Genomic DNA, 23,360 nt, shown 5'->3' on the forward strand with positions numbered 1-23,360 from the left:
CCCGGTTCAAACCATGAGGAACTTTGACGGGCACTCAAACGGCAATATATTTACATCGAGCCGATGAAATTTTTATCAATTTAAGATGAGCGGATAATTTTTTTTGTGAACTTTGACTGGCGCTTCAAAAACCACTTTTTTTATTTTATTTCTCTCTCCTCTTCCTTTCTTCGTTCAGTCACCTTGCTTGCGACGATCCAAACCTCTCTCGGACGCCTTGGCCTCTTCTCTACGCTGCCGTCTCACAGTGTAGCTAATGTGGCCTTCTAAGGTAAACCAGGCAAGTAAGAGGTGAAGGACAGTGTAGCTCAATGGTGATGTTTAACCACAAACCTAGAAAAGAGAAGTATACTATGAATTGCCCTGTGGTCGCCATTCTGCGGTTCCCCTGGCATCTTCACTCTATAGCTTCTAGTTGCTCATCAAAAGGGACTTCAAAGAGGAAACAAGACGTAGCTTCCAAGTTTCAATACACGAGAGTACCACCCATAGCTAGTGTCGTTTCAATCAGTTCAGAGCTTTCCAAAGCTAACTCATTGTAGATTCAACAATCCTCCTCCTTTCCTTCTCGGAAAATAAGAGAACAAGAACAAGAAGGACCGTCCTCTCTCAGAGAACTTGGAGGGCTTACAAAACAGGCCAGAGATCTGATTATAAGATTAAAAAATAAGTATATAGACACATTGAGTCAGCATCACTGAATCTGGAAAGCTCTTATTGCTTACGCTTACAACTTCATGACCAATGTTGTGAAGTTAGATTGACTTGCGATAAGTTGAAGAAAAGAATGATCTGAGTACGTAGAGAATGATTGCTTGCGCTTTGTATTTGCCACTTGTGGGAGTTTTAGCCATCCAAACTGTTCCCCAGTGCAAACTGCAACTAGAATAAATCAAAGAAAACTATCATCAAAAAATAAATCAAAGAAAGCCCGCTTTAAAACTGCAACTGCTCCTCAATCTCAGCACAGAGATTTCAGCGGTCCTACCTACCATTTTCTGGTTGTTAGACAACTCCATTCCTGATATCATCCACAGAAGGCAAGATTGGGTTGATTGTTTTGGCAGCCATACCATGTCAAGCTCTTAAGTAATTTCTGGCATAAACATGAGAAGGGATCAAGTTATGTTCCTACAGCTTTTGAGTTATTACTGATGCTTCTAAATGATGAGTTGTTATTCATGACAAGAATATTATGAATCATAGTGCTAATTCATATGTTAGTTCAAATGACAAAAATATAGTTAACTACCAAACATAACATGTCCAGTGAAAGCAACATTCTAAATATTCTAGGTGGTTTTTTTTTTTAATGGCCATAAATATTGGAGGAAGTGTAGATAATGGATTAATAAGAATTGGTCTAGGGAGCTGTATCGATCAACAAGCACATGTACAAAGCCAGAGCCCCTAATTGAAGCATAGTATCAATAGATAGGAAAAGGGAGAAATGAGCATACGGTCGCATAAATAGGAAGTATCCACAATATACATATTGATATCAGATGCTGAAGTCTGAGTTACAAGAACGTGCACAAAACTTTTTAAGTGTCATACTTCTGATTCAGATGCTTCACTGTTAGATTACAGGCATCTATGATGCTAGTCATCTGTCCAATGCTGGCAAAAAATATACAGACAGACAGTTTCGTGAATAAAACCAAGCAACTAACATTCCCTACCGACAAAAATTAGCATCGGCTACTAAAGGATGATGATCTCCTCATGAACTTATCTGCCTCTCGTGCGCTCTTCAAAGCATCTGCATACTTCATAAGCTCGATCTCTCCAGGAACATTGGTGTGTTTATGGTCAAGTGGACTATTATTCTGAGACAAATTAATTGATCTCTCCTCTTGGGAGTCCATGCTCTTGCACCGATATGATGTCTCATCATCATTCCGACAAACTTCTTCGAGGTTGAGCTTCCTTAGTCTTTGGATATCCAAAGAGGGCCTAGAGTGATTCTGAAACTGAGCAACCTTACTCTGGTGCTGTTCATCCGGTTGTGCTTCTATTCCTGCCAATTGATTGGTGTGGCCAGGTTCATCCATGAAGCATGAAGAAAGGCTATTGCACGAATCTCTTCCGATCATTTCATCCATGGAAAAGGTGGAAAATGATACCCTTTTTTCAGAATTACCATAGCTTGAGGAAGTTCGATCTGAAGATGAAATTTTGTTTGTGTGTGCACCTTTCCCCAAGACCAGCTTCTTAAGCTTGCTAAAAAATTTTGATTTCTTTGAACTGTTATGCTTTGTCATGGAGAAATCAATGCAACCGTCATCAGGTTCTCCATTGGATGCTTGTGAAGAAGAAGAGTACTCTGAGTCAAAGTCAGCAAGACTCAAGCTCTTCTCATCGGCACCAGAATTCGCATATTCCAATATGAGCTGTTTGGCCTTCTCCTCTGACTTGGGACTCAAACTCTTGCTCAGATCTCTTGCAACTGTTTTTCCTGGAGGGGCTTGATAGTTCCTCAGCTCATACCGGAGACAAGCATTGACCCATCTAAGATACACCAATTCCTCAACATCAGCACAACGATCGGTCCGGAGCTGCTCAAAGTCCTTTGTTAACTTGTCATTTGCTTGTCTCAATTGATTGATTTCGTCCAGTGTCTTGGGCTGCAATAGAGCAAGAATTGGTTAAAACAACAGCCCAGAATTTCAAATAAGAATAAGCCAAACTGCCACGTTAGGCTAAAACATGGTAAAATTTGAGAAGGACAGAAACTTGGTATTCATGTAGAAAATTAGTAGGAGGAATAGGAAGAAAATCAAGAATAATTTGCACGTAATAAAGATAAAATAGACCATCAAACTATGTATACCGGCAACCAGATCTTACAACATAATATGAACATTAAGTTTCATGAACGCAATTTTTAAAAGCCCAAGCATGAAGATTGCTCTTATGGTGAGGGATTATCACACATGAAGTTACCATAACAAGTGATATAAAAAGAATAACGCGTGGCTAATCATGTACTGTTTGGTGGAAATAAATAACAACTTAATCCAAATTAAAGTGTGGATGTTACCTCCGGACCCTCAAGAAGAGAAGATGCAAGAATTTGTGTGGCCTCCAATCGCTGTGCTAAGTCGGAATTCTCCCGTTCGAGCTTTGAATTAACCACTCTTAGCTCTGTAACTTCATTTTCCAACTCCTTCAACCTCCCCAACTTCCTCTCAACCTCTTCATCATTTTTTCCATCCTTCTGCTCCCTGCATTGCAACACACTGATCCTCTGGTGAAGGGAAGCTATTCTCTCCTTTGCCTGTTCTGCATCTGATTTCAACTTCTTGTTCAGAAGTTGAATCTTTGCTCTCGCTGCATTGAGCTCAGCCATCACTCTCGAGTAATCCGACACCTTAGATTGGAGCCTCAGATTTTCAGCCTGCAAAGAGTTGACCTTTATAGAGTACAACTTGGTTTCCATCGAGTTGATCTTCAACTGGTTCTCAAGCTCTGTCATGGCAGCCTCTTGCTCTTTCATTCCATAGTATTCAAGGAGTTGCAGCTCCAGACTGCTCTCCCTCTCCCGGAGGGACCATACCAATTTCCTTAGGTGTGCAATCTCTTGCTCCATTGCCGTCTCCTCTTTGCTCTCCAACTTCGGTGTCGAGGTGGTTGGGGTGGTTTCGACATCTCGCACACCTGCCTGAAATTCTTTTGACACGAGATCATTAAAATCCGGCAAGAGGAATCCCTTCTCATCTCCCGAACACTTCCTCGTCGGAGAAAGCCCCACAAAAGTAGTTGTTGTTGTAGTTGTAGTGGTGGTGGTGGTGGAAGTCCCATTAATGATCTTAGCCAATGTTTCTTCCTTCCAAACGTAAAACACCCAATTCACAAACAATCATATAAATCTCTCAGCACACACAAAAAGCAGCACAAAGCTTTACATCCAAAAAAGGGAAAAAATGCGAATGAGAAATGCTTTGTTGCTGATACTTGACACATATGGCTTTCTAATCTCTATATTTCCTCATTATCTCAGTCCTCCCAGCCTTTCTTTTTTCCTTTTTCCCTTTTCTTTTTGTTTTTAAATGCATCAATTATGAAAAAGGAATCTTACATTTTTCCGGATACGGAGTTCTTCTTTGAGGCCACAAGATGGCTTCCCACCAGCTGCTAGAAAGAACAGATGGCTACCATCATCATCAAAAAAAAAAAAAGAAAAAAAAAAGAACAAATGGAAATACCACCATGTATTAAAAAAAAAAAAAATCCAATTTTGATAACAGAAACGTATGAAAAATCGAATCTTGATAACAAATCAGAGACCAGTGCACGAGGGCAAATGAAGAACCTGAAGAGGCGGGAGGCCGGGATCGAGACCGGAGGTGGTATACGAGAAATCCAGCGAAGGAAAGAGCGAGAGCGACGCCCAGGTTGAGAAGCAGGGGCTTCACCCGGGGACTGGCCCTCACGACCAATTCCATCTCCGGTCTATTACGACCATCTACCATCCAAAGCTATCTCTATATATGTATCGCAAGAGAACTGTCGCCATCTACAAGCAGATGAAGACGAGCGGCAGAGCAGCAGCGGATCGCGGCCGATCAATCGGAAGAACGGGACTATAAAAGAGGAGAGAGGAAGGTATTTCTAAGCTCTCCTGCGGACCCAAGCCTTTCCTTCTTTGGTTGGAGCGGTTCGGAACCCGGCGAGGAGTCGAAGCGGGCGGAGGCTTCCACGACGCCGAATACGAAAGAAAGAAGGGAGGGAAGAAAGCTGAGGGCTGATGGGGACTGCTGAGAGTTTTCGTTTTCGGGCCCGCCACGGTTGGAACCCAAGATAGGATTGGAGGAAACGCGAAATTGGAAAGAAGCGAGGAAGACGGGCATTTGGTTGGTTCTGGGGGACGCGGACGGCCGCGGTGGTCGCTCCACCGCTGGTTCTCGAAATCTTCACGCATCCTCAAGTCAGTAATATTAAAAAAATATTTATTTGTTAGTACTACTGATAACGTATTAAGATTATATTTGGCAATGCCGCTGTAACCCGGTCAGTCAGAGCTGTAAGCAGCTGTATTAGTCTAAATATTTGATAAAAATTAATTATATAGTAAGCTATCTATAAAATAATATAATTTAATTAAATATAATAAATATAATAAAAATTAATTTTATTAAATTATAAAATAATAAAAATAAAATTTATGTGATATTTTTTTAGGTTGAATTAAAAATTAATGGAGCCATATTGTTATTCATAGTATTATTTTTGTAGATAAATTTTAAAAATTTTAATTTATAATAAAATATAAATTTTTTATTACTGAGGTAGATGTTGTTTACAAAAAAATACACGAGTAAGTTTAGAGAAGAGAAAAGAGGTGGATGCAAGAAGAATAAAGGAAAGAGGAAGAAGCTTGTGGATAATTTTAGAAAAAGATAAGAGATAAATTTGGAACTAAAAAGTATATAGCTAGCTATAGCTTTTGAACTTTTGAATGAAGAAGTTATCAACAAAAACTAGCTTATAGACTATAAGCTATCCTCATCAAATACTAATATTGATATGTTGTAGCTTAAATAAGCTAAAGCTATCCCAAAAACTGCATGCCAAACACAGCTTAATATTGGTTTTAAGTCCCAGTCAAGATTTAGAGATAAAAGTGATATGAATATTATTCATTTGGATCTATTTTTATATTCGAATCAATTCGAATGTGGACAGCAATTTGAGAATCTAACTAATATTCGTATCCGTATCCATATCTATTAAAGAAAAATAGATATAGATATGGATAAATAATTATCCAATCCGCATATGAATATTCAAATTTATATATAATTCTATATAATTTTATATAATATTTATTAATTTTTTAAAAATATATAATCATATAAATATTTTATTAATTTGATTTATCATTTATTTAATAATATTATTGATTATGTAGTCATAAAGTTTAATTATTTAAACTTTATTCATAATTATATCTATACTTCCAAAATTCAAATTGTATTCATATCCATTTAAAACGAATATGGATATGAATTTTTGCATCCAAATAATATTCATATCTGTATTCATATTCCTCAGATAAAATAAATATAGATATGAGTATATTAATATCCGATCTGATTTCAGTCCTAACAAGGCTATCAAAAATCAACTTAGGATGCTGTTGTAGCATGCTGCTTTTGAAATCTTTGCTGATTCTCATATAACATCCAAGTTTTATGCAAGAATTGCGACTAGTCCTACTTAATGCTCATTTGCTAAAATTCTGTTGGTCATGAACTTATTTAGGGATGTAATGCAACCGGGAGAGGTTGGATTATGTTAAAGGCAACCTCATGTGCAATGTAACTTGACTTAAAATCTGACCAACACTTTATTTGTTTGTCTATTAAATTATATATTTTTGACCAGACAATTTCTAGCTCAAATATTACTTTGGTTGTCTGGGGTTAGGTCAATTCATGTTTGGTGAAGTTGGCCTCCACTATGTAGGGTCTAGTTAGGATTGCCACCCCTGCTGGATTTAGTTACAGGTCGGTCCGGTTACAGGAAATGCAAGTCGAATACAGGTTGGGACGAACTGAAAGGAAAGCAAGTTAGATTTGAGTTAGGTTCAAGTTGAGTGATATATCAGGTTGGATTGGGCTGGCTATTTGATATTTATATGCATATAAGCGAAATTCTTATTGCACCGCGCGTAAAAAAAAAAATTTGCGCCCACCCCCCACCCATCGTGGTGACCAATCACTGCACATGGCGCACAAAGAATCGCTCATGCATCTAATACGAAACCGGTTTGGATCTGCGATAGCCCACTATTACAAAACTAAATACAAGCTGGGCTGGCCATGGACTGCTCATAAGCCCATGGCATAACCAACGTTCAATCTTGGTAAATGGATTTGTACACCACCCTCAATAGAGAAAAGATACACCACTTCATCGGATTGGACCACGTGACGCAATTAATAAGGAGATAGACATTCAATACAATTCAATTCTTTTGATAAAAATATCTTTTTTTATTTATTTTATTTTACTTAATTAAGATGTCATAGATAATAACAGGATATCATAATGATAGTATAATATCCTATTGTATCCTATGACATCACGTTACATTCTATATATAATTATTGAGATATCATAAAAACTAAGAGAACGTCGTAATAATATTATGACGTCATGTTATAATCTTATCATATCCTATTATATCTTATATATAATTATCAGAATGTCATAAAAACTAACAGGACATCATAATATTATTGTGATATTCTATTGCAATCGTATGATATTCTATTATATCCTATAAACAATTATCAGAATATCATAAAAACTAACAGAATATTATAATACTATTATAACATTCTATTGTAATCTTATAATATCCTATTATATCTTATAAATAATTATCGAGATGTCATAAAAATTAATAAAATATTATAATAATATTATAATATCTTATTTGTATCCCATGATATCTTGTTTTTTCTCATGAAAAAAATAAGGCAACGTTATAATATTAAGAAAAAATATTTTAGTTAAAAAAAAAATTTAAAAAAATTTAAATTATATTAAATATTTATTTTTTATTAATTATGCTATGGTTGCAATTTGATGTGTTTTTTTTGATAAAATAATTAATTCAAATAAATTTTATATAAATACAATAAAAAAATAAAATATCTTAAAATTATTTCGTAATAACCTCTCATGGATCAAAAAATTTTTCTAACATGCTCAGTTATAAATGATGCCTCCTAATCAGTCATCGTGTTCGCTTGACGTGTTTTTTTTTTTTTTTTTTTTTTTAACTAAATGCTATAGGCAAAAATTACTCTTCAATTATGAAAACTAATCATAATCTCCATGCATTATAGCAGCTTTCTTTCCGAAATCAAATCAACCTCCTGTTCCATCAGCCGTGCTGTCATTTAATTATTAGATGGGCGAAGGTTTCATTAGAAGATCAGTCCAATACTTACTCGCCACGTTACCTCTTTTTGAGATAAAAAATGAGGGGAGCAAGATGCTCCCGTCGGTGAAGAAGGTGCCTGCTACAATCCACTGCTCAGAGTCCGCTAGATTCTGATTCATTATAATAATTTCTCTGTGCTGCCAATGGCTTGACCCGTTGACCTTTCATTAATGAACATTTAATATGATACCCAATATAATTTATTTCGGTGACAATGATCATTTGGCACGAGAAACATTTAATTTTGGTGCGATCGAACAGGCATTCCGTAGCAATAATAATTTCAAGAAACCTCACCACCAACCGTTTGATTGGTCAAAACAAGAAGAAGAAGGAAGGAAAAAAAAAAAAACGTCATCTGGGCCCAAACCCCCACTGCAAGCAATAATGAAGCTAGTTAGGGTCCGGTTAAAACACGAATTCTGATGCCCTCGTCTCCTTATCGTATGGAGTGCATTCTAATTTCGACGTAGGCTACAATGACATGCGCATATTTTCTCCGCAACTCCAAGTAATGGCTCTCCACGGGACCATCGCCATCACATGGAGAAAGCGAAGCAGACGACGTGACACCGTTGTTCTCAAGGTATTTGATGGATTACTTAGGATGCATTTGGTTAGTTATTAAAAAAATATTTTTTAATTTTTAAAAAATAAAAATTAAAAAATAATATTTGATATCATTATAAAAATTAAAAATTAAAATAATTAAAATAATTATTTTATATATATAGTAAAAAAATTTTATTTTTCAAAATTTGCATTCTTATTTTCTTTTACTTTTCTACGTCTAAAACATAAATCAAAAAGTAAAAACCCCAAACACTTCTCCTTCATCCTCCTCTCTCTCTCTTTCCGAATTTTTCTTCCTCATCAAGCTCTTCACCTGCCATCCTGCTTTTTGCTTTATAGCAACATAGTTACCAAATATTTTTCTTATTTTTTTATTTTTACTCAATAATAAAAATTAAAAAAATAAAAAAATATTTTTTAAAAATTAAAAATTAAAAATTAAAAATTAAATAATATAATCGAAATCTTGCTTGTTGGGCTCACGAGGAACCTACAGAGGAAATGTCATGTTTACGGTTTGCAAGCGAACTATATTGAAAAAGATCAAATTTGGAATCAAAATATAGATTCAAAATTGTATGGTAGCATATTTAACAATAGGTCATTTAATTATCTCATCATAGAAAGTAGGAAATAATTTCTCTGGTACATTCGACTTAAATTTTTCACAAAAAATAATAAAACGTCTAGAGAGTTATAATTTCTAAGTCATTTTTGATTTCATTAATTCAATACTCTAATTGACCATATATAACTCTTTCTATATATTAGTAAGATCTAAGATTAATCTTCTAACCAATATATATATACATAAAATAATTTTTCTAAAATAGCAAGTATCTAATTAAAATAATCATGAAAACTTTATAATTTTTTTTTTAAAGTTAAATCTTAATTTTTATATTAACTCTATTCTGTAACACCATTTAGACCGATCAAAAAAATGAAAAAAACAAAGTTTTGACTGCATGTTTGTAGATCTAAATGGTCTTGAAACAATATTACCAAAGCCTGACAAAGCTTTTGACCAGTCGCCATGTCATAAATCTTACTCAATTTTACATGTACCTGAATAGACACCATATGCGAAAACCATTCCTTCCAAAAATTTTGATGCACAAACCAGTCTTGAATGTGACAGATGTTGATATCCAACATGGTCCAAATCTCCTGCATCACCTTCAAAACTTGAAGATCATAATCCAACCTAATTATCTCCTCTTTTCCCAATAAAAAACATAAATCGCCTACAATAATTTTTACATGCATATTATTCTAATATCTAAAGATATTTAATCTATATATATATACACACACACACACGTTTTGCTTTAGATAAAATTTTTTTGATCCGACCGATCGTGAAAAAGATTATGATCGACTCATCATCACCTGCCACTCCAAGCACGCGGCATGCACTTACACGTACTCATTAAAATATTAAAAAAATATGAATGAATCAATCTTAGAGATTATGTAATATTTATCAAAATTATTTAAATATTTTTAAAATTTATATATTATTTTTTTTTTAATATTTTAATGCACATGCAGCATGATTCAGAAATATGACAGATGATGACTGTTATAGCCCAAGTCCAAGCCCATGACATCAAGATCCAAGCCTACAAAAAAAAAAAAAAAACAGAGAGGAAAATCGAGAAGAAGACTCCCGATAGGAGTCTTCTTCTCCGGCGAGACCCAAGCAAATTGGGAGTCCTAGGACCTCTCGAAGTCCTAGGACCTTCTATAAGAAGACCTCCCCTCTCCCTGGAAACCGAACATCGGCCTCCTCCCTCTCTCTTTCACCCTATTTTTCTCTATCGGAGCCACGGACACCGTCTTGATTCTCGCTGTGATTGCTCGCCGGTGGGGTCACCAGAAGCCGAGGTAAGTCTTCCTCTCCTTCCTCTCTTTCTTCCCTTTCCTCCCATACCCTTGCGCGTGATGGCCGGTGACGAGCGTCGCCGATTTTCGGTCGGGAAAGAGATCCCTGTTTTGGGCTTCTTTTTCCTTGATTTTCCGGCGCCGGCGATCGTAATCGACCGCCGGCCATGCTCCTCCGTAACCGGGGGAGCAGCCTCCCTCTGCCGCCGGCCTCCACCGCGGCGGCCGCGGCCTGAAGGGCCCGACAAAAGGAGGGGACGCCGGTCCCCTGTTCCGGCGTGGAAGGAGCCGAGAAGAAAAAAAAAAGAAAAAAAAGAAGAAAAAGAAAAGAAAAAGAAGAAAAAGAAAAGAAAAAGAAGAAAAAGAAAAAAAAAAGGGAGAGAGAAACTCTCTTTGCTCTCTCTCTCTTTTAGATTTTTAGGATTTATGGAAATAATTAAAAAATATATATATATAAATAATAATAAATAAATAATAAAAATAATAAATAAATAATAAATAAATAAATATAATTAGGGTATCCATGGATTAGTCCGAAAACTCTGGATGCTGTTGTCAAGTTGATCCTCGTGGGGACATTAGATTTTAATAATTTTAATTATTTTTAATTTGATAAAATTTTGATTAAAAATATGATATTTGACGTATCAGGTTCAGAGAAGGATTTTCGAGATTCCTAGAATTTTTAGTTTGGATTTTCTTTTGAGGTAAGTAGTGTTTACTTTTATTGAATTTATCTAGTAAATTATAAAATTTTGAATTAAATAAATTTATGCATGCTTGTGATTGAAATTATTTATTGAAATAATTGTTGAAATTATTTATGATTAAAGTTAATTATAAAAAATTATTTATGATTGAAGTTATTTGTTGAACAATTATTATGATGATATATGATCTCGAAGAATGATATGATTGATTTGATTCGAATATCATTTATTTATATTATTTTTGAAAATCAATTATAAATTGGAAGGCAATATGAAATTGACAACCTGACTGTGTTGAGGACCCCGCCAATGGGGGCATATACGTTGGCAATTGACTGTCCTGAGGATTTATGTCGCCAGCGAGACCAGCGACATGTCGCCAGAGAGACCAGCGACAAACCGCCAGCGAGACCAGCGGTTCCAAAGGACTTGGCTGCCAGACGATTCGCAGCCCACCGCAAGCAGATACGCGGTATTATGACCCTGCCACAAGGATAATGTGGTCATAGTCATGGTTGGTAAGAAGAACTTAAGAAATTGATGAATTCAAGATGGAAAGCAAAAAAAAAAATGAAATTATGATGAATTGAATTTTCTATATGATTGATAGTATGAATATGATTTCATGAAATTACATATTGATTTGTTATTATTAGTAAATCGATATGCATAGTATTATTTGCCTGATTTATTCAGTTTAAGGTATACACTGCTTACTGGGCTGTTTAGCTCATGATGAATTTTATGTTTTTCTTACAGATCCAGAAAATTAGCGTGATGCGGGATTTCGGTTGGGAGAGCGATTAGAGATGGAGTTAGCTCATTAATTTAGAATTTTTCTCAAAATTGATTCAAGACTTTTAGTTTTTTTAGTGTTGACTTTGTGAGACAGTTATTTTCTTTTGAACACTGAATTTTGATTTATTATTTGAACTAAGATTTGATTATTAAATATTAAAAAAATTATTTAACTTTGTGTGAAGATATCATGATGAGATGCCTTGCATGCTTACGGAAAAAGTATTCTATGAGTATGCGGCGGTTGCCATAACCCTCGATTTAAATCTCGGGTCGGGGGCGTGACAATTAATATGGTATCAGAGCATAAGTAGATAGATAGAGACATGTAGAATAGAGTGAGTGAGTGATGGGTAGATATTAAAAAATTGATAGATTAGTTATGATGATTATGATTTGACCTGTCACAAGTAAGTTATAACCTTATTAAGGATAAGTTATTATCTCAAACTATCATAGGTCAATATGCCTCCACGACGAGCGAAGAATACTCAAGGAGCAGTAGGAGGGACATCAAATCCACTTGGCGATAACACTCCTCAATTAAATAGCGGCACAACTCAGCAAGAGGGAATCCTTGATCCTACTGATAATATTCCGACAGTACAAGAGGAGCCGAACATGACTCAACTAATGCAAACTCTGATCGGAGTAGTTCAAACACAGCAACAGTTACTTCAACAACAATACGCACAGCCACATCAGCATTTTTCACCGACATCTGGACATGGAGAACATCCGATGCAGAGAAACAATATCGTCGAATTTAAGAAACTAGCTCCTCCAGCTTTCAAAGGGACCATCGAGCCACTAGAAGCAGATAACTGGATTATGAAAATGGAGAAGGCCTTCGTCGTGCAAGAATACCACGATGAAGAGAAGATCCGCTATACAGCATATCTGTTACAAGACGAGGCAAACAACTGGTGACGTATACTGAAACAAAAATATGAGCACGATAGGATACCACTTACTTGGGAGAGTTTTCGAGGTGAATTCTTTGACAAGTACTTCCCCCGAAGTGTCAAAATACAGAAAGAACAGGAGTTCATTCATCTGAAACAGGGAAACAGATCCATTGCAGAATATGAAGCTAAATTCACGGAATTAGCCAAGTTTGTTTCAAGATTAATTGAGATTGAGCAAGACAGAGTACACAAATTTGAAATGGGACTGAAGACAGAAATCAGAAAATAGGTTGTACCTTATGAGCTAACTACCTATGCCTCAGTTGTAAATAAAGCTCTAATAATTGAGAGAGAAGTTAATGAAGCTCATGCGAAGTGAGAACGAAATCAGAAGAAGAGAAATAGGTTTAGTGGAACTCAAGGACGAAATCAGAACAATAAGGGTCCAGCAAAGAAGCCAGCAATTGATAAGAATCGTGAGAATGAGGCAGCTAGATGTTCGAGATGCGGTCGAAGAGAGCATGAGTCTTCTAATTACCCATGGAATACTGGTTCGTGTTTTAGATGTGGACAAAAAGGACACAAGATTGCAGATTGCCCCCAGATGGATGAAAATAGATCAACACAAGCAAAGGACAGAGGTCAAAGGCCGAAAACTCAAGGAAGGATCTATGCACTCACTCAACAGGATGCTCAGGCCTCCAATGTTGTGGTGACAGGTACCATTCCTGTATCTGGTATTCATGCTTTAGTTTTGTTTGATTCTGGTGCTACACACTCCTTTATATCCACTACTTTTATTAGACAACATGATATAGTATGTGAACCTATGAAAATCAAATTATATGTTGAGACACCTGTAGGTGGTATTCTGAGTACCGAAAGTGTGTGCAAGTCATATAGTATCAGAATAGGAGATAGAGAATTATCGATAGATTTGGTGGTCCTGGATATGCATGATTTCGATGTCATTCTAGGAATGGATTGGCTGGCTACTTATCATGCCTCTGTAGACTGTCATGGAAAGAGAGTGAACTTTCACATACTGGAAGAAGTAACTTTCAGTTTTGATGGAAGTATAGAAACCACCCCTCCACGTATTATTTCATTTGTGCAAGCTAGACAGATGCTAAGAAAGGGATGTAGAGGTTACCTAATATCAATAAAGAATAAAGAACATGATGAATTAAAGTTACTAGATATTACTATCGTGAATGAATTTTCGGATGTATTCATTGATGATTTAGTCAGACTACCACCAGATAGAGAAATTGAATTTACCATTGAGTTGGCACCCAATACCAGTCCGATTTTTAAAGCTCCTTACAGAATGGCTCCTATGGAGTTAAAGGAGTTAAAAGATCAATTACAGGATTTATTGGATAAAGGTTTTATAAGGCCTAGTGTATCTCCTTGGGGAGCTCCAGTCTTATTTATGAAGAAGAAAGATGGTAGTATGAGAATTTGTATCGACTATAGAGAGTTGAATAGGAGTACTATCAGAAATAAGTATCCTCTACCTCGAATCGATGATTTATTTGATCAGCTGCAAGGTGCACAAGTCTTTTCAAAAATTGATCTTCGATCAGGATATCATCAGTTAAAAATTAAAACAGAGGACATACCAAAGACTGCATTTAGAACTCGCTATGGACATTATGAATTTCTAGTGATGCCTTTTGGGTTAACCAATGCTCCAGCAACCTTTATGGATTTAATGAACAGAATTTTCAGATCCTATCTTGATAAGTTTGTTGTCGTATTTATTGACGATATCTTGATATATTCAAGAAGCAAATTGGAGCATGAAGAATATTTACGGTGTGTACTACAAATATTGAGGAAAGAAAAGCTTTATGCCAAATTTAAGAAGTGTGAATTTTGACTGGACAAAATAGTCTTTTTAGGACACATCGTATCTAAGGATGAAATTTTTGTGGATCCAGCAAAAGTGGAAGCTGTGATGCAGTGGAACAGACCTACAAATATTTCTGAGATTCGAAGTTTTCTGGGAATGGCAGGATATTACAGACGATTTGTAGAAGGATTCTCCCGCATAGCTGCACCTTTGACTCGTCTTACTCAAAAAGGGGTTAAATTCGAGTGGACCGAAGATTGTGAACAGAGTTTTCAAGAGTTAAAATAAAGACTAGTTTCAGCCCCTATCCTTACTATACCAACAGGAGATGAAGGTTTCACAATATATAGTGATGCATCTAAAAAGAGACTCGACTGTGTTTTCATGCAACATGGTAAGGTAGTGGCCTACGCCTCAAGGCAATTGAAACCATATGAATAGAATTATCCGACACATGATTTGGAATTAGCTACAGTGATTTTTGTCCTAAAAATTTGGAGACATCACTTATACGGTGCACAGTATGAAGTGTTTACTGATCATAAGAGTTTGAAGTATATTTTTACGCAGAAAGAATTAAACATGAGACAGAGAAGGTGGTTAGAACTATTAAAGGATTATGATTTAACAATCCATTATCATCCGGGAAAAGCTAATGTTGTTGCTGATGCCCTTAGTAGAAAATCTGTGGAAAATTTGGCAGTTTTAATTACACATCAAAGCCAATTATTAAAGGATATAAGAAAACTAAAATTAGACATCCGAATATATGACTCGACAGTACGATTAGCCAACATGAGGGTTCAGCCAACACTCATTGAAAGAATTACTGTTGCCCAGAATGATGATCCACAACTAATGAAAATAAGAAATTCAGTGGAAGCTGATGTTCAATCTGAATTCAAGATACATGAAGACGGTTCGTTAAGGTTCGAAAATAGGATTTGCGTACCCAATGATTCAGCACTCAAGCATGAAATACTTCAGGAGGCACATCAGACCGGTTATATAGTTCATCCGGGAGGTACTAAGATGTATAGAGACTTAAAGAAAATATACTGGTGGAATAATATGAAGAGAGAGATCACTCAATTTGTGGCTCAATGTTTGGTGTGTCAACAAGTTAAAGCTGAACATCAGAGACCTGCGGGACTACTTCAACCTCTTGATATTCCAGTATGGAAGTGGGAACATATCACTATGGATTTTGTAACTGGACTACCGAAGACTCCAAGTAAAAATGATGCAGCCTGGGTGATTGTGGACCGATTGACAAAGTCTGTACACTTTCTACCAATTAGAGTTGGATTTACTTTGGAAAGACTAGCAAAGTTGTATATAAAAGAAATTGTAAGGCTACATGAAATTTCAGTGACCATCGTATCGGATCGAGACACCAGATTTGTGTCACAGTTTTGGAAGAGCTTACACAAGGCATTAGGAACAAAATTGAACTTCAGTACAGCTTTTCATCCACAGACTGATGGTCAGTCAGAGAGAACTATTCAGATCTTAGAAGATATGTTGAGAACCTGTATTTTGGATATAAAAAGTACATGGGATGAGCATCTACCTTTGATTGAGTTCGTTTACAATAACACTTATCAGGCTAGCATTGGTATGGCACCTTATGAAGCTTTATATGGTAGAAGATGTCGATCACCGATTCACTGGGATGATGTTGGTGAGCGAAGAATATTGGGTCCCGAACTTGTTCAACAAGCAGTCGAGAAGATTCAATTAATTAAAGAACAACTTCGGGCAGCACAAAGCAGACAGAAAAGTTATGCAGACAACAGGAGACGGAAATTAGAATTTTAAGTCGGTGACCATGTATTTCTCAAAGTATCTCCTTCAAAAGGAATCTCAAGATTTGACATTCGTGGCAAATTGAATCCTAGATATGTGGGTCCGTTTGAGATTTTGGAAAGAATTGGTGAGGTGGCTTATCGACTTGCCTTACCCCCTTCACTTGCAGGAGTACATAATATTTTTCATGTTTCTATGTTAAAGAAATATTTACCAGACCTAAGTCACATCGTGGAACTTGAACCAGTACAAGCCAGAAAAGATCTATCATATGAAGAATATCCGATACGGATCGTAGATCGTAAAGAACAGGTACTGAGACGTCGCAACATTTCTTATGTCAAGGTACAGTGGAGTCGACATTCAGAAAGAGAAGCTACTTGGGAGCTAGAGGAAGAAATGAAGCAAAAATATCTCCAGCTCTTCGAGACTACAGGTATGAAAAATTTCGAGGATGAAATTTCTTTTTAGGGGTGAAGAATGTTATAGCCCAAGCCCAAGCCCATGACATCAAGATCCAAGCCCACAAAAAAAAAAAACAGAGAGGAAAATCGGGAAGAAGACTCCCGATAAGAGTCTTCTTCTCTGGTGAGACCCAAGCAAATTGGGAGTCATAGGACCTCTCGAAGTCCTAGGACCCTCTATAAGAAGACCTCCCCTCTCCCTAGAAACCGAACATCGGCCTCCTCCCTCTCTCTTTCTCCCTGTTTTTCTCGATCGGAGCCGCGGACACCGTCTTGATTCTCGCCGTGATTGCTCGCCGGTGGGGTCACCGGAAGCTGAGGTAAGTCTTCCTCCCCTTCCTCTCTTCCTTTCCTTTCCTCCCATACTCTTGCACGTGACGGCCGGCGACGAGTGTCGCCGATTTTCGATCGGGAAAGAGACCCCTGTTTTGGACCTCTTTTTCCTTGATTTTCCGGCACCGACGATCGTAATCGACCGCCGGCCATGCTCCTCCGTAACCGGGGGAGCAACCTCCCTCTGCCACTGGCCTCCGCCGCTGCGGCCGCGGCCTAAAGGGCCCGGCAAAAGGAGGGGACGCCGGTCCCCTGTTCCGGCGTGGAAGGAGCCGAGAAGAAAAAAAAAAGAAAAAGAAAAAGAAGAAAAAGAAAAGAAAAAGAAGAAAAAGAAAAAAAAAGGGAGAGAGAAACTCTCTCTGCTCTCTCCCTCTCTTTTAGATTTTTAGGATTTATGAAAATAATTAAAATATATATATATATAAATAATAATAAAAAAATAATAAAAATAAAAATAATAAATAAATATAATTAGGGTATCCATGGATTAGTCCGAAAACCCTGGATGCTGTTGTCAAGTTGATCCTCGTGGGGACATTAGATTTTAACAATTTTAATTATTTTTAATTTGATAAAATTTTGATTAAAAATATGATATTTGACGTATCAGGTTCAAAGAAGGATTTTCGAGATTCCTAGAATTTTTAGTTTGGATTTTCTTTTGAGGTAAGTAGTGTTTACTTTTATTGAATTTATCTAGTAAATTATAAAATTTTGAATTAAATAAATTTATGCATGCTTGTGATTGAAATTATTTATTGAAATAATTGTTGAAATTATTTATGATTAAAGTTAATTATAGAAAATTATTTATGATTGAAGTTATTTGTTGAACAATTATTATGATGATATATGATCTCGAAGAATGATATGATTGATTTGATTCGAATATCATTTATTTATATTATTTTTGAAAATCAATTATGAATTGGAAGACAATATGAAATTGACAACCTGACTGTGTTGAGGACCCCACCAATGGGGGCATATACATTGGCAATTGACTGTCCTGAGGATTTATGTCGCCAGCGAGACCAGCGACATGTCGCCAGAGAGACCAGCGACAAACCGCCAGCGAGACCAGCGGTTCCAAAGGACTTGGCTGCCAAATGATTCGCAGCCCACCGCAAGTAGATACGCGGTATTATGACCCTGCCATAAGGATAATGTGGTCATAGTCATGGTTGGTAAGAAGAACTTAAAAAATTGATGAATTCAAGATGGAAAGCAAAAAAAAAAAAAATTGAAATTACGATGAATTGAATTTTCTATATGATTGATAGTATGAATATGATTTCATGAAATTACATATTGATTTGTTATTATTAGTAAATCGATATGCATAGTATTATTTGCCTGATTTATTCAGTTTAAGGTATACACTGCTTACTGGGCTGTTTAGCTCATGATGAGTTTTATGTTTTTCTTACAGATCCAGAAAATTAGCGTGATGCGGGATTTCGGTTGGGAGAGCGATTAGAGATGGAGTTAGCTCATTGATTCAGGATTTTTCTCAAAATTGATTCAAGACTTTTAGTTTTTTTAGTGTTGACTTTGTGAGACAGTTATTTTCTTTTGAACACTGAGTTTTGATTTATTATTTGAACTAAGGTTTGATTATTAAATATTAAAAAATTTATTTAACTTTGTGTGAAGATATCATGATGAGATGCTTTGCATGCTTATGGAAAAAGTATTTTATGAGTATACGGCGGTTGCCATGATCCTCGATTTAAATTTCGGATCGGAGGCGTGACAATGACGATCTGATCATAAAAATTCTATCCTTCTATTTCCCCTCCCATTCACTTCAACAACGGTTCAAATGTCATATACTGTACGATTATAATTATAATTATGCTATCTACCCTCTAAATTTCATTCCATGTGGACTCCGTGCTCTGCTCAACCACAACCCAACTCCGGGTCTTGAATCGTATCATCATTTATTGATTCCCAACCACATTCCGACAGTGGCGAGCACATAAACAAACAACTTGCTGGTTTTCTGATAACGACGATTTATGGTGCAGCTTCTCTTTCGTTATCCATAGCATCATCTGACTGTACCGTCGGTGAGGTAATTCAGTAAAAGCTTGTCTTTTCTTTTTTTTCCCTTCATTTGTTGCAGCACGCCAAGCAGCAGCATTGCGAGGAATACCCTCGCAGTTTTTTTCGCAGGACAACCCCATGTTCATCATTTATATCATTAAAAAAGCTTATGGATAAGCAAAAGTATAAACATTACAAATCGCATCATATTTTCACTACTGGATCATCATTAATATATTCTACACCAACACAACTTATTTTCTTATCATTAAGTGATGATACAATAACAGTGGCTCCTTGCAACCTTATTCCTCCGGTCTTTAATTTGTTCATGCAACAAATTAAGGTGGATACCACCCACAACAGCCAAACCAGTCTCGGGTTTGGATGACTGATGCATTCTATCTTCACACGGTTATGTCTTTAGGTGACACATAGCAATAACATACAGTGGCTTGCTAGTTACAGGATCAAGCCTAATTAGTTTGCAATTTGGACTCCTTAATTTTTTTCTCCAGTCCTTGTTCATGAAATAAGGTTGATGCCTTGGTCGATTAGGGAGTCGGCAATTACTTGGTTCGCTGATTCTGATGGGTGGACACTGTCCCAGAACACATACCCGGTAGCATTTGGGCACGTCCCAATCGACTTGGGGTTGCACAGCAGCGTCGTTGTCTCGACAAGGCCAGTCCCACAGCAACCTCTCCTCACCTCAAAGAAGCCTAAATATTTACAAGCATAAGACCATTAACTTTCCCAAGTTAAAATATATAGATATAGATACTCTTCAATTTTTCGCAATCCATTTTTACATGTAAAATATTTTAATTTTTTCAATTAGATGCCAAAAATTATAAATTGGTTGCAATATTGCTAGACGTACGTCCATCTAAGCTCTAATGATGTTAACTACAGATATAAAATGACTGATATACCCTCAGATTTTTATTTCCACTAAAATACCACTTTTCTTTTAATCCAGCTGATAAGGGTATTGATGGACGGCTGAAGCAATTTGCAACCAAAACCTAAGTTTTTGGATCTAATTGACAATATTAAAACTTTCAAAGTGTACGTAAGTGCAAGTCATGAGAAGTTGAAAGGATATTGCTGTAATTTTCTTTCAAACAAGATCAAACATATCAAACAAGATCGGATAGATATATTCTACCATTTTTAGAAGGATTGGTGACAAGATCATTAAGAGGCGTGTAGACATCGAAGATCCCAATCTTAAGCTGGGGGAGCTGCTTAGCTAATGAGTTCGTTGCAGCATTGAGCTTCCTGTTGAAGTTCTGGGCATCAGCATTAATCCTAGAGACGCATTTGTTGCTATGAAATCCAAAGAGTGTGATTGTTAGAGGAAGGCATCCTAATGGTGGCAGTGAAGTCACTCCAATCGTTCGAGCCCCTAAGCCATACAGATCCTACATGGACCAAAGATAGAGTTAAGCTCAAATCAATATATAGCCACATAATTAAGCATTGGTTATTGTTGGAACTGACCTTAACGAAGCTAGTGAAGATGGTAATAAGGAACGAAGAGAATTGGTCAGGGGTCTGCAACTTGTTAAGGTCAGGGTTGATGTAGTAGTTCTGTATGAAGTCGCTGGCTCCCGCGCTCAGAATGTAGAGAGCTCCAGAGAGGATGGATGATGCCTGCTTGCTCCCGGCCACCTTTGCAAGCTTGGACTGATATTCCTTGTAATATTTCAACTGCTGGGATAGAGGAATGGCATGCTGCGAACAGCGAATAGAGATTAATTTTTTACATATATAAATACAATTAGATTGGAGTCCCCTATCCTTTTCTCCGAGATAGATCGATATACTTATGGTCATAAGAATTTTCATATGAATAACTTTGGAGTGAGATCGATGAGCTCGCTCTTTTACAATTTGTTGGCTTAATGCGAAAATTTGACTACAACTGTACTGTCGACCACAGTCGTTGCAAGTTCAGCTTTAGAGAACAATAAGCATTCAGAACTGATCAATAAAAATCAGGAGTTAAAAAAAGATAACAATAATAAAAAAAAGGTTATTGTAGTATATATACTTATATAAATTTATATATTCACATGAAAACATTCATAGAACAAGCACAAACAAAAATAATAAAAAAAGAAGATACACAAGTGACTATATATAGCACCATTAAAATTTGTAAGTTGAAAAATAAGTAAACTTTTTTACTGAGAATAATTTAGGGAATCATCAGCCTGGAGAAAAATCAAGAATAATTATTCATAAATTTTTTAATTGCTTTGAGATTATTTTTTACTATGTTATAAATAGTTTGTATCCGGGATCCCTTACCAAGAAAATTAAGACTTCTGCTCTTTCTAAAGTATCTTACATTTAAGTATGCTGTTCCATCATAATACCCAGATGCAGCAGAAGCAAAGTTGACTCCCATCAGAAGGTTGTTTCCAGACGCTTGTGGGCTGAGATATGCTGGTGGATAGCTGGTAAATCCCAGAGTATTTGCTGCATCATCAGACGACGTAAGTAAGGAGGTAGCTAGAAGCGGGCATGCAAGAGGCTTACTAAACCAAGGCAAAACTAGCTCACCAGTGATATCGGTCGCCAGTTTTCCATTGCAGAACCTCCCGGTCGCCTGATGGTTCACAAAGTCCCTTCCATAAGGTGGGTAATTTGCTTTGAATATGGTGTGGATGTAGTCATTGTTCCCCACATCAACCGTGGAGTCGCCAAATGTTATTATGGCTGGGACGAGGGCGGCCGAAGATTGCGCATCGCCGCCGCCGATAACTGCGAAGAAGAAGAAAGCTAGAACTGCCACGGCCCCACCGCACACAGCAGCATACACATTGCCGGCGTGCCTCGCCATCTTGTTCTTCCTTGGGGATAATTGTATGGCTTTTGGAGTAGTGCAAGTGCTAATGGCAGAATGCAGCTATATATATATATACGCGCATTTGTAAGGATGGTATTAAGGGAGGATCCATGAAGTTTGTTAGACTGCATTAAAGGCACGCTTGCGAACAGGCCAGGGATAGAATTCAGGAAGATATGCTAGTTGTCCTGCTTGCTTTCTATCCCCACATACCGCCCGCTAATCCCTGCAACCACTAAGGCGACTCTTTAAGGCTCAGACGGAGAGGGCAGTGGTGGTTGGGTGGTGTAAATGAGGCATGTGGGACGACCATGAACATAGCCTGCAATCTACATTGAAAGAAATCCAACAGATGCTTCCACGTTCCGACGTTGGATTGGATCTCCTTTTTATCTTTTTGGGCAGGTCCAAAAGCTAGATAAAGCTTCTCTTGCAACTATGAATACGTGACCAGGTTAAAGTACGAATAAATCACCCCACCTCACTTTTTGAATAGATTTCTCAATCTTGGAAGTACTTGCTGGCACAAAGGATAACTTCCTTACAGAATGGTACAAGCGCGCTGCTGAAAGAATGATCTTTGAAGGAAAGAGTAATGGTTATAGCACCAACCAAAGCTTTATTTCTTCCCCTCCTCCGCAGAGTAGCAGAGCATGCAAGAGAATCAATAACGTAGAATGCCGAAGAAGAATAGAGCTTGTAGCAATGATCAGCATTTATGGCGGAAGCCAGAATATTTGCACAATCTGCAACCCAACTTGCGGAAGAAATTAGAAATCGAACAGCCAACATCCCTTATATCCAAGATTTTAAAAAAAAGCCATCATCCAAGCTGGTAGATGGAGACAAATACCTGCTCTGAATTACCCGTGCCCGTGAGGGTTTTAAAAGCCTGCTGCTTTTGTTTAGGGATTGACACAGTTATTTCCAGGATTTTCATCTTTTTTTAGTTTTTTTCTTCCCCCCCCCCCCACCCCCAAGTAGAAGATCACAGATACCCACTATTTGAGGTCACACTGCTTCAGATGTTTAGCTACCACCATTAATCAGCTCAACCAACTAGATGTTCCTTATACCCAAGTGATTTAGCCCATCATTTCAAAGCTTGTTTTGGTGAGAATGATGGTGCAACAAATGAAATAACTCTT

The 23,360-nt window shown here is 37.0% G+C and overlaps 2 protein-coding genes across 5 annotated transcripts; both read right to left on the bottom strand.

Moving 5' to 3' along the window:
• Positions 1 to 628: 628 nt before the first annotated feature.
• On the bottom strand, positions 629 to 4,850 carry LOC105047952 (protein CHUP1, chloroplastic). Of its 4 annotated transcripts, none has more exons than XR_002165023.3 (6): positions 4,316 to 4,850; positions 4,082 to 4,137; positions 3,044 to 3,829; positions 1,683 to 2,627; positions 993 to 1,096; positions 629 to 882 (listed from the first exon to the last, which is right to left on the bottom strand). XR_002165023.3 is itself a non-coding variant. In XM_019851627.3 (4 exons), the coding sequence occupies exons 1-4, from the start codon at positions 4,473 to 4,475 to the stop codon at positions 1,692 to 1,694; spliced, it is 1,938 nt and encodes a 645-aa protein (XP_019707186.1). In that variant the 5' UTR covers positions 4,476 to 4,849; the 3' UTR covers positions 1,470 to 1,691. The 4 variants fall into 4 exon arrangements, 2 of the variants coding, with proteins under 2 accessions (XP_019707186.1, XP_010925409.1); XR_002165024.3 differs by having other exon boundaries at positions 989 to 1,096; XM_019851627.3 differs by lacking the exons at positions 629 to 882; positions 993 to 1,096 and having other exon boundaries at positions 1,470 to 2,627; positions 4,316 to 4,849.
• A 14,716-nt stretch (positions 4,851 to 19,566) lies between these two features.
• On the bottom strand, positions 19,567 to 23,170 carry LOC105047950 (GDSL esterase/lipase APG). Its single transcript, XM_010927106.4, has 5 exons — positions 21,927 to 23,170; positions 21,712 to 21,842; positions 20,859 to 21,092; positions 20,524 to 20,779; positions 19,567 to 20,074 (listed from the first exon to the last, which is right to left on the bottom strand). Exons 1-5 carry the CDS (start codon positions 22,204 to 22,206, stop codon positions 19,878 to 19,880), a joined length of 1,098 nt encoding a protein of 365 aa, XP_010925408.1. The 5' UTR covers positions 22,207 to 23,170; the 3' UTR covers positions 19,567 to 19,877.
• Positions 23,171 to 23,360: the final 190 nt, after the last annotated feature.

Source organism: Elaeis guineensis, chromosome 7, assembly GCF_000442705.2.
Source record: "Elaeis guineensis isolate ETL-2024a chromosome 7, EG11, whole genome shotgun sequence".
Classification (NCBI taxonomy): domain Eukaryota; kingdom Viridiplantae; phylum Streptophyta; class Magnoliopsida; order Arecales; family Arecaceae; genus Elaeis; species Elaeis guineensis.

Bases quoted from the DNA above. Each gene is read 5' to 3' on its own strand.
- LOC105047950 (XM_010927106.4), bottom strand. From the start codon at position 22,206: ATGGCGAGGCACGCCGGCAATGTGTATGCTGCTGTGTGCGGTGGGGCC. The intron at 21,093-21,711 runs GTAAGATACTTT...CGCTGTTCGCAG, and splicing joins ATGGAACAGCATACTTAAAT to CATGCCATTCCTCTATCCCA. The intron at 20,780-20,858 runs GTCAGTTCCAAC...TGGTCCATGTAG, and splicing joins TCTTCACTAGCTTCGTTAAG to GATCTGTATGGCTTAGGGGC.
- LOC105047952 (XM_019851627.3), bottom strand. From the start codon at position 4,475: ATGGTAGATGGTCGTAATAGACCGGAGATGGAATTGGTCGTGAGGGCC. The intron at 4,138-4,315 runs GTTCTTCATTTG...TGTTCTTTCTAG, and splicing joins CCGGCCTCCCGCCTCTTCAG to CAGCTGGTGGGAAGCCATCT. The intron at 2,628-3,043 runs GTAACATCCACA...GCTCTATTGCAG, and splicing joins CTCTTCTTGAGGGTCCGGAG to CCCAAGACACTGGACGAAAT.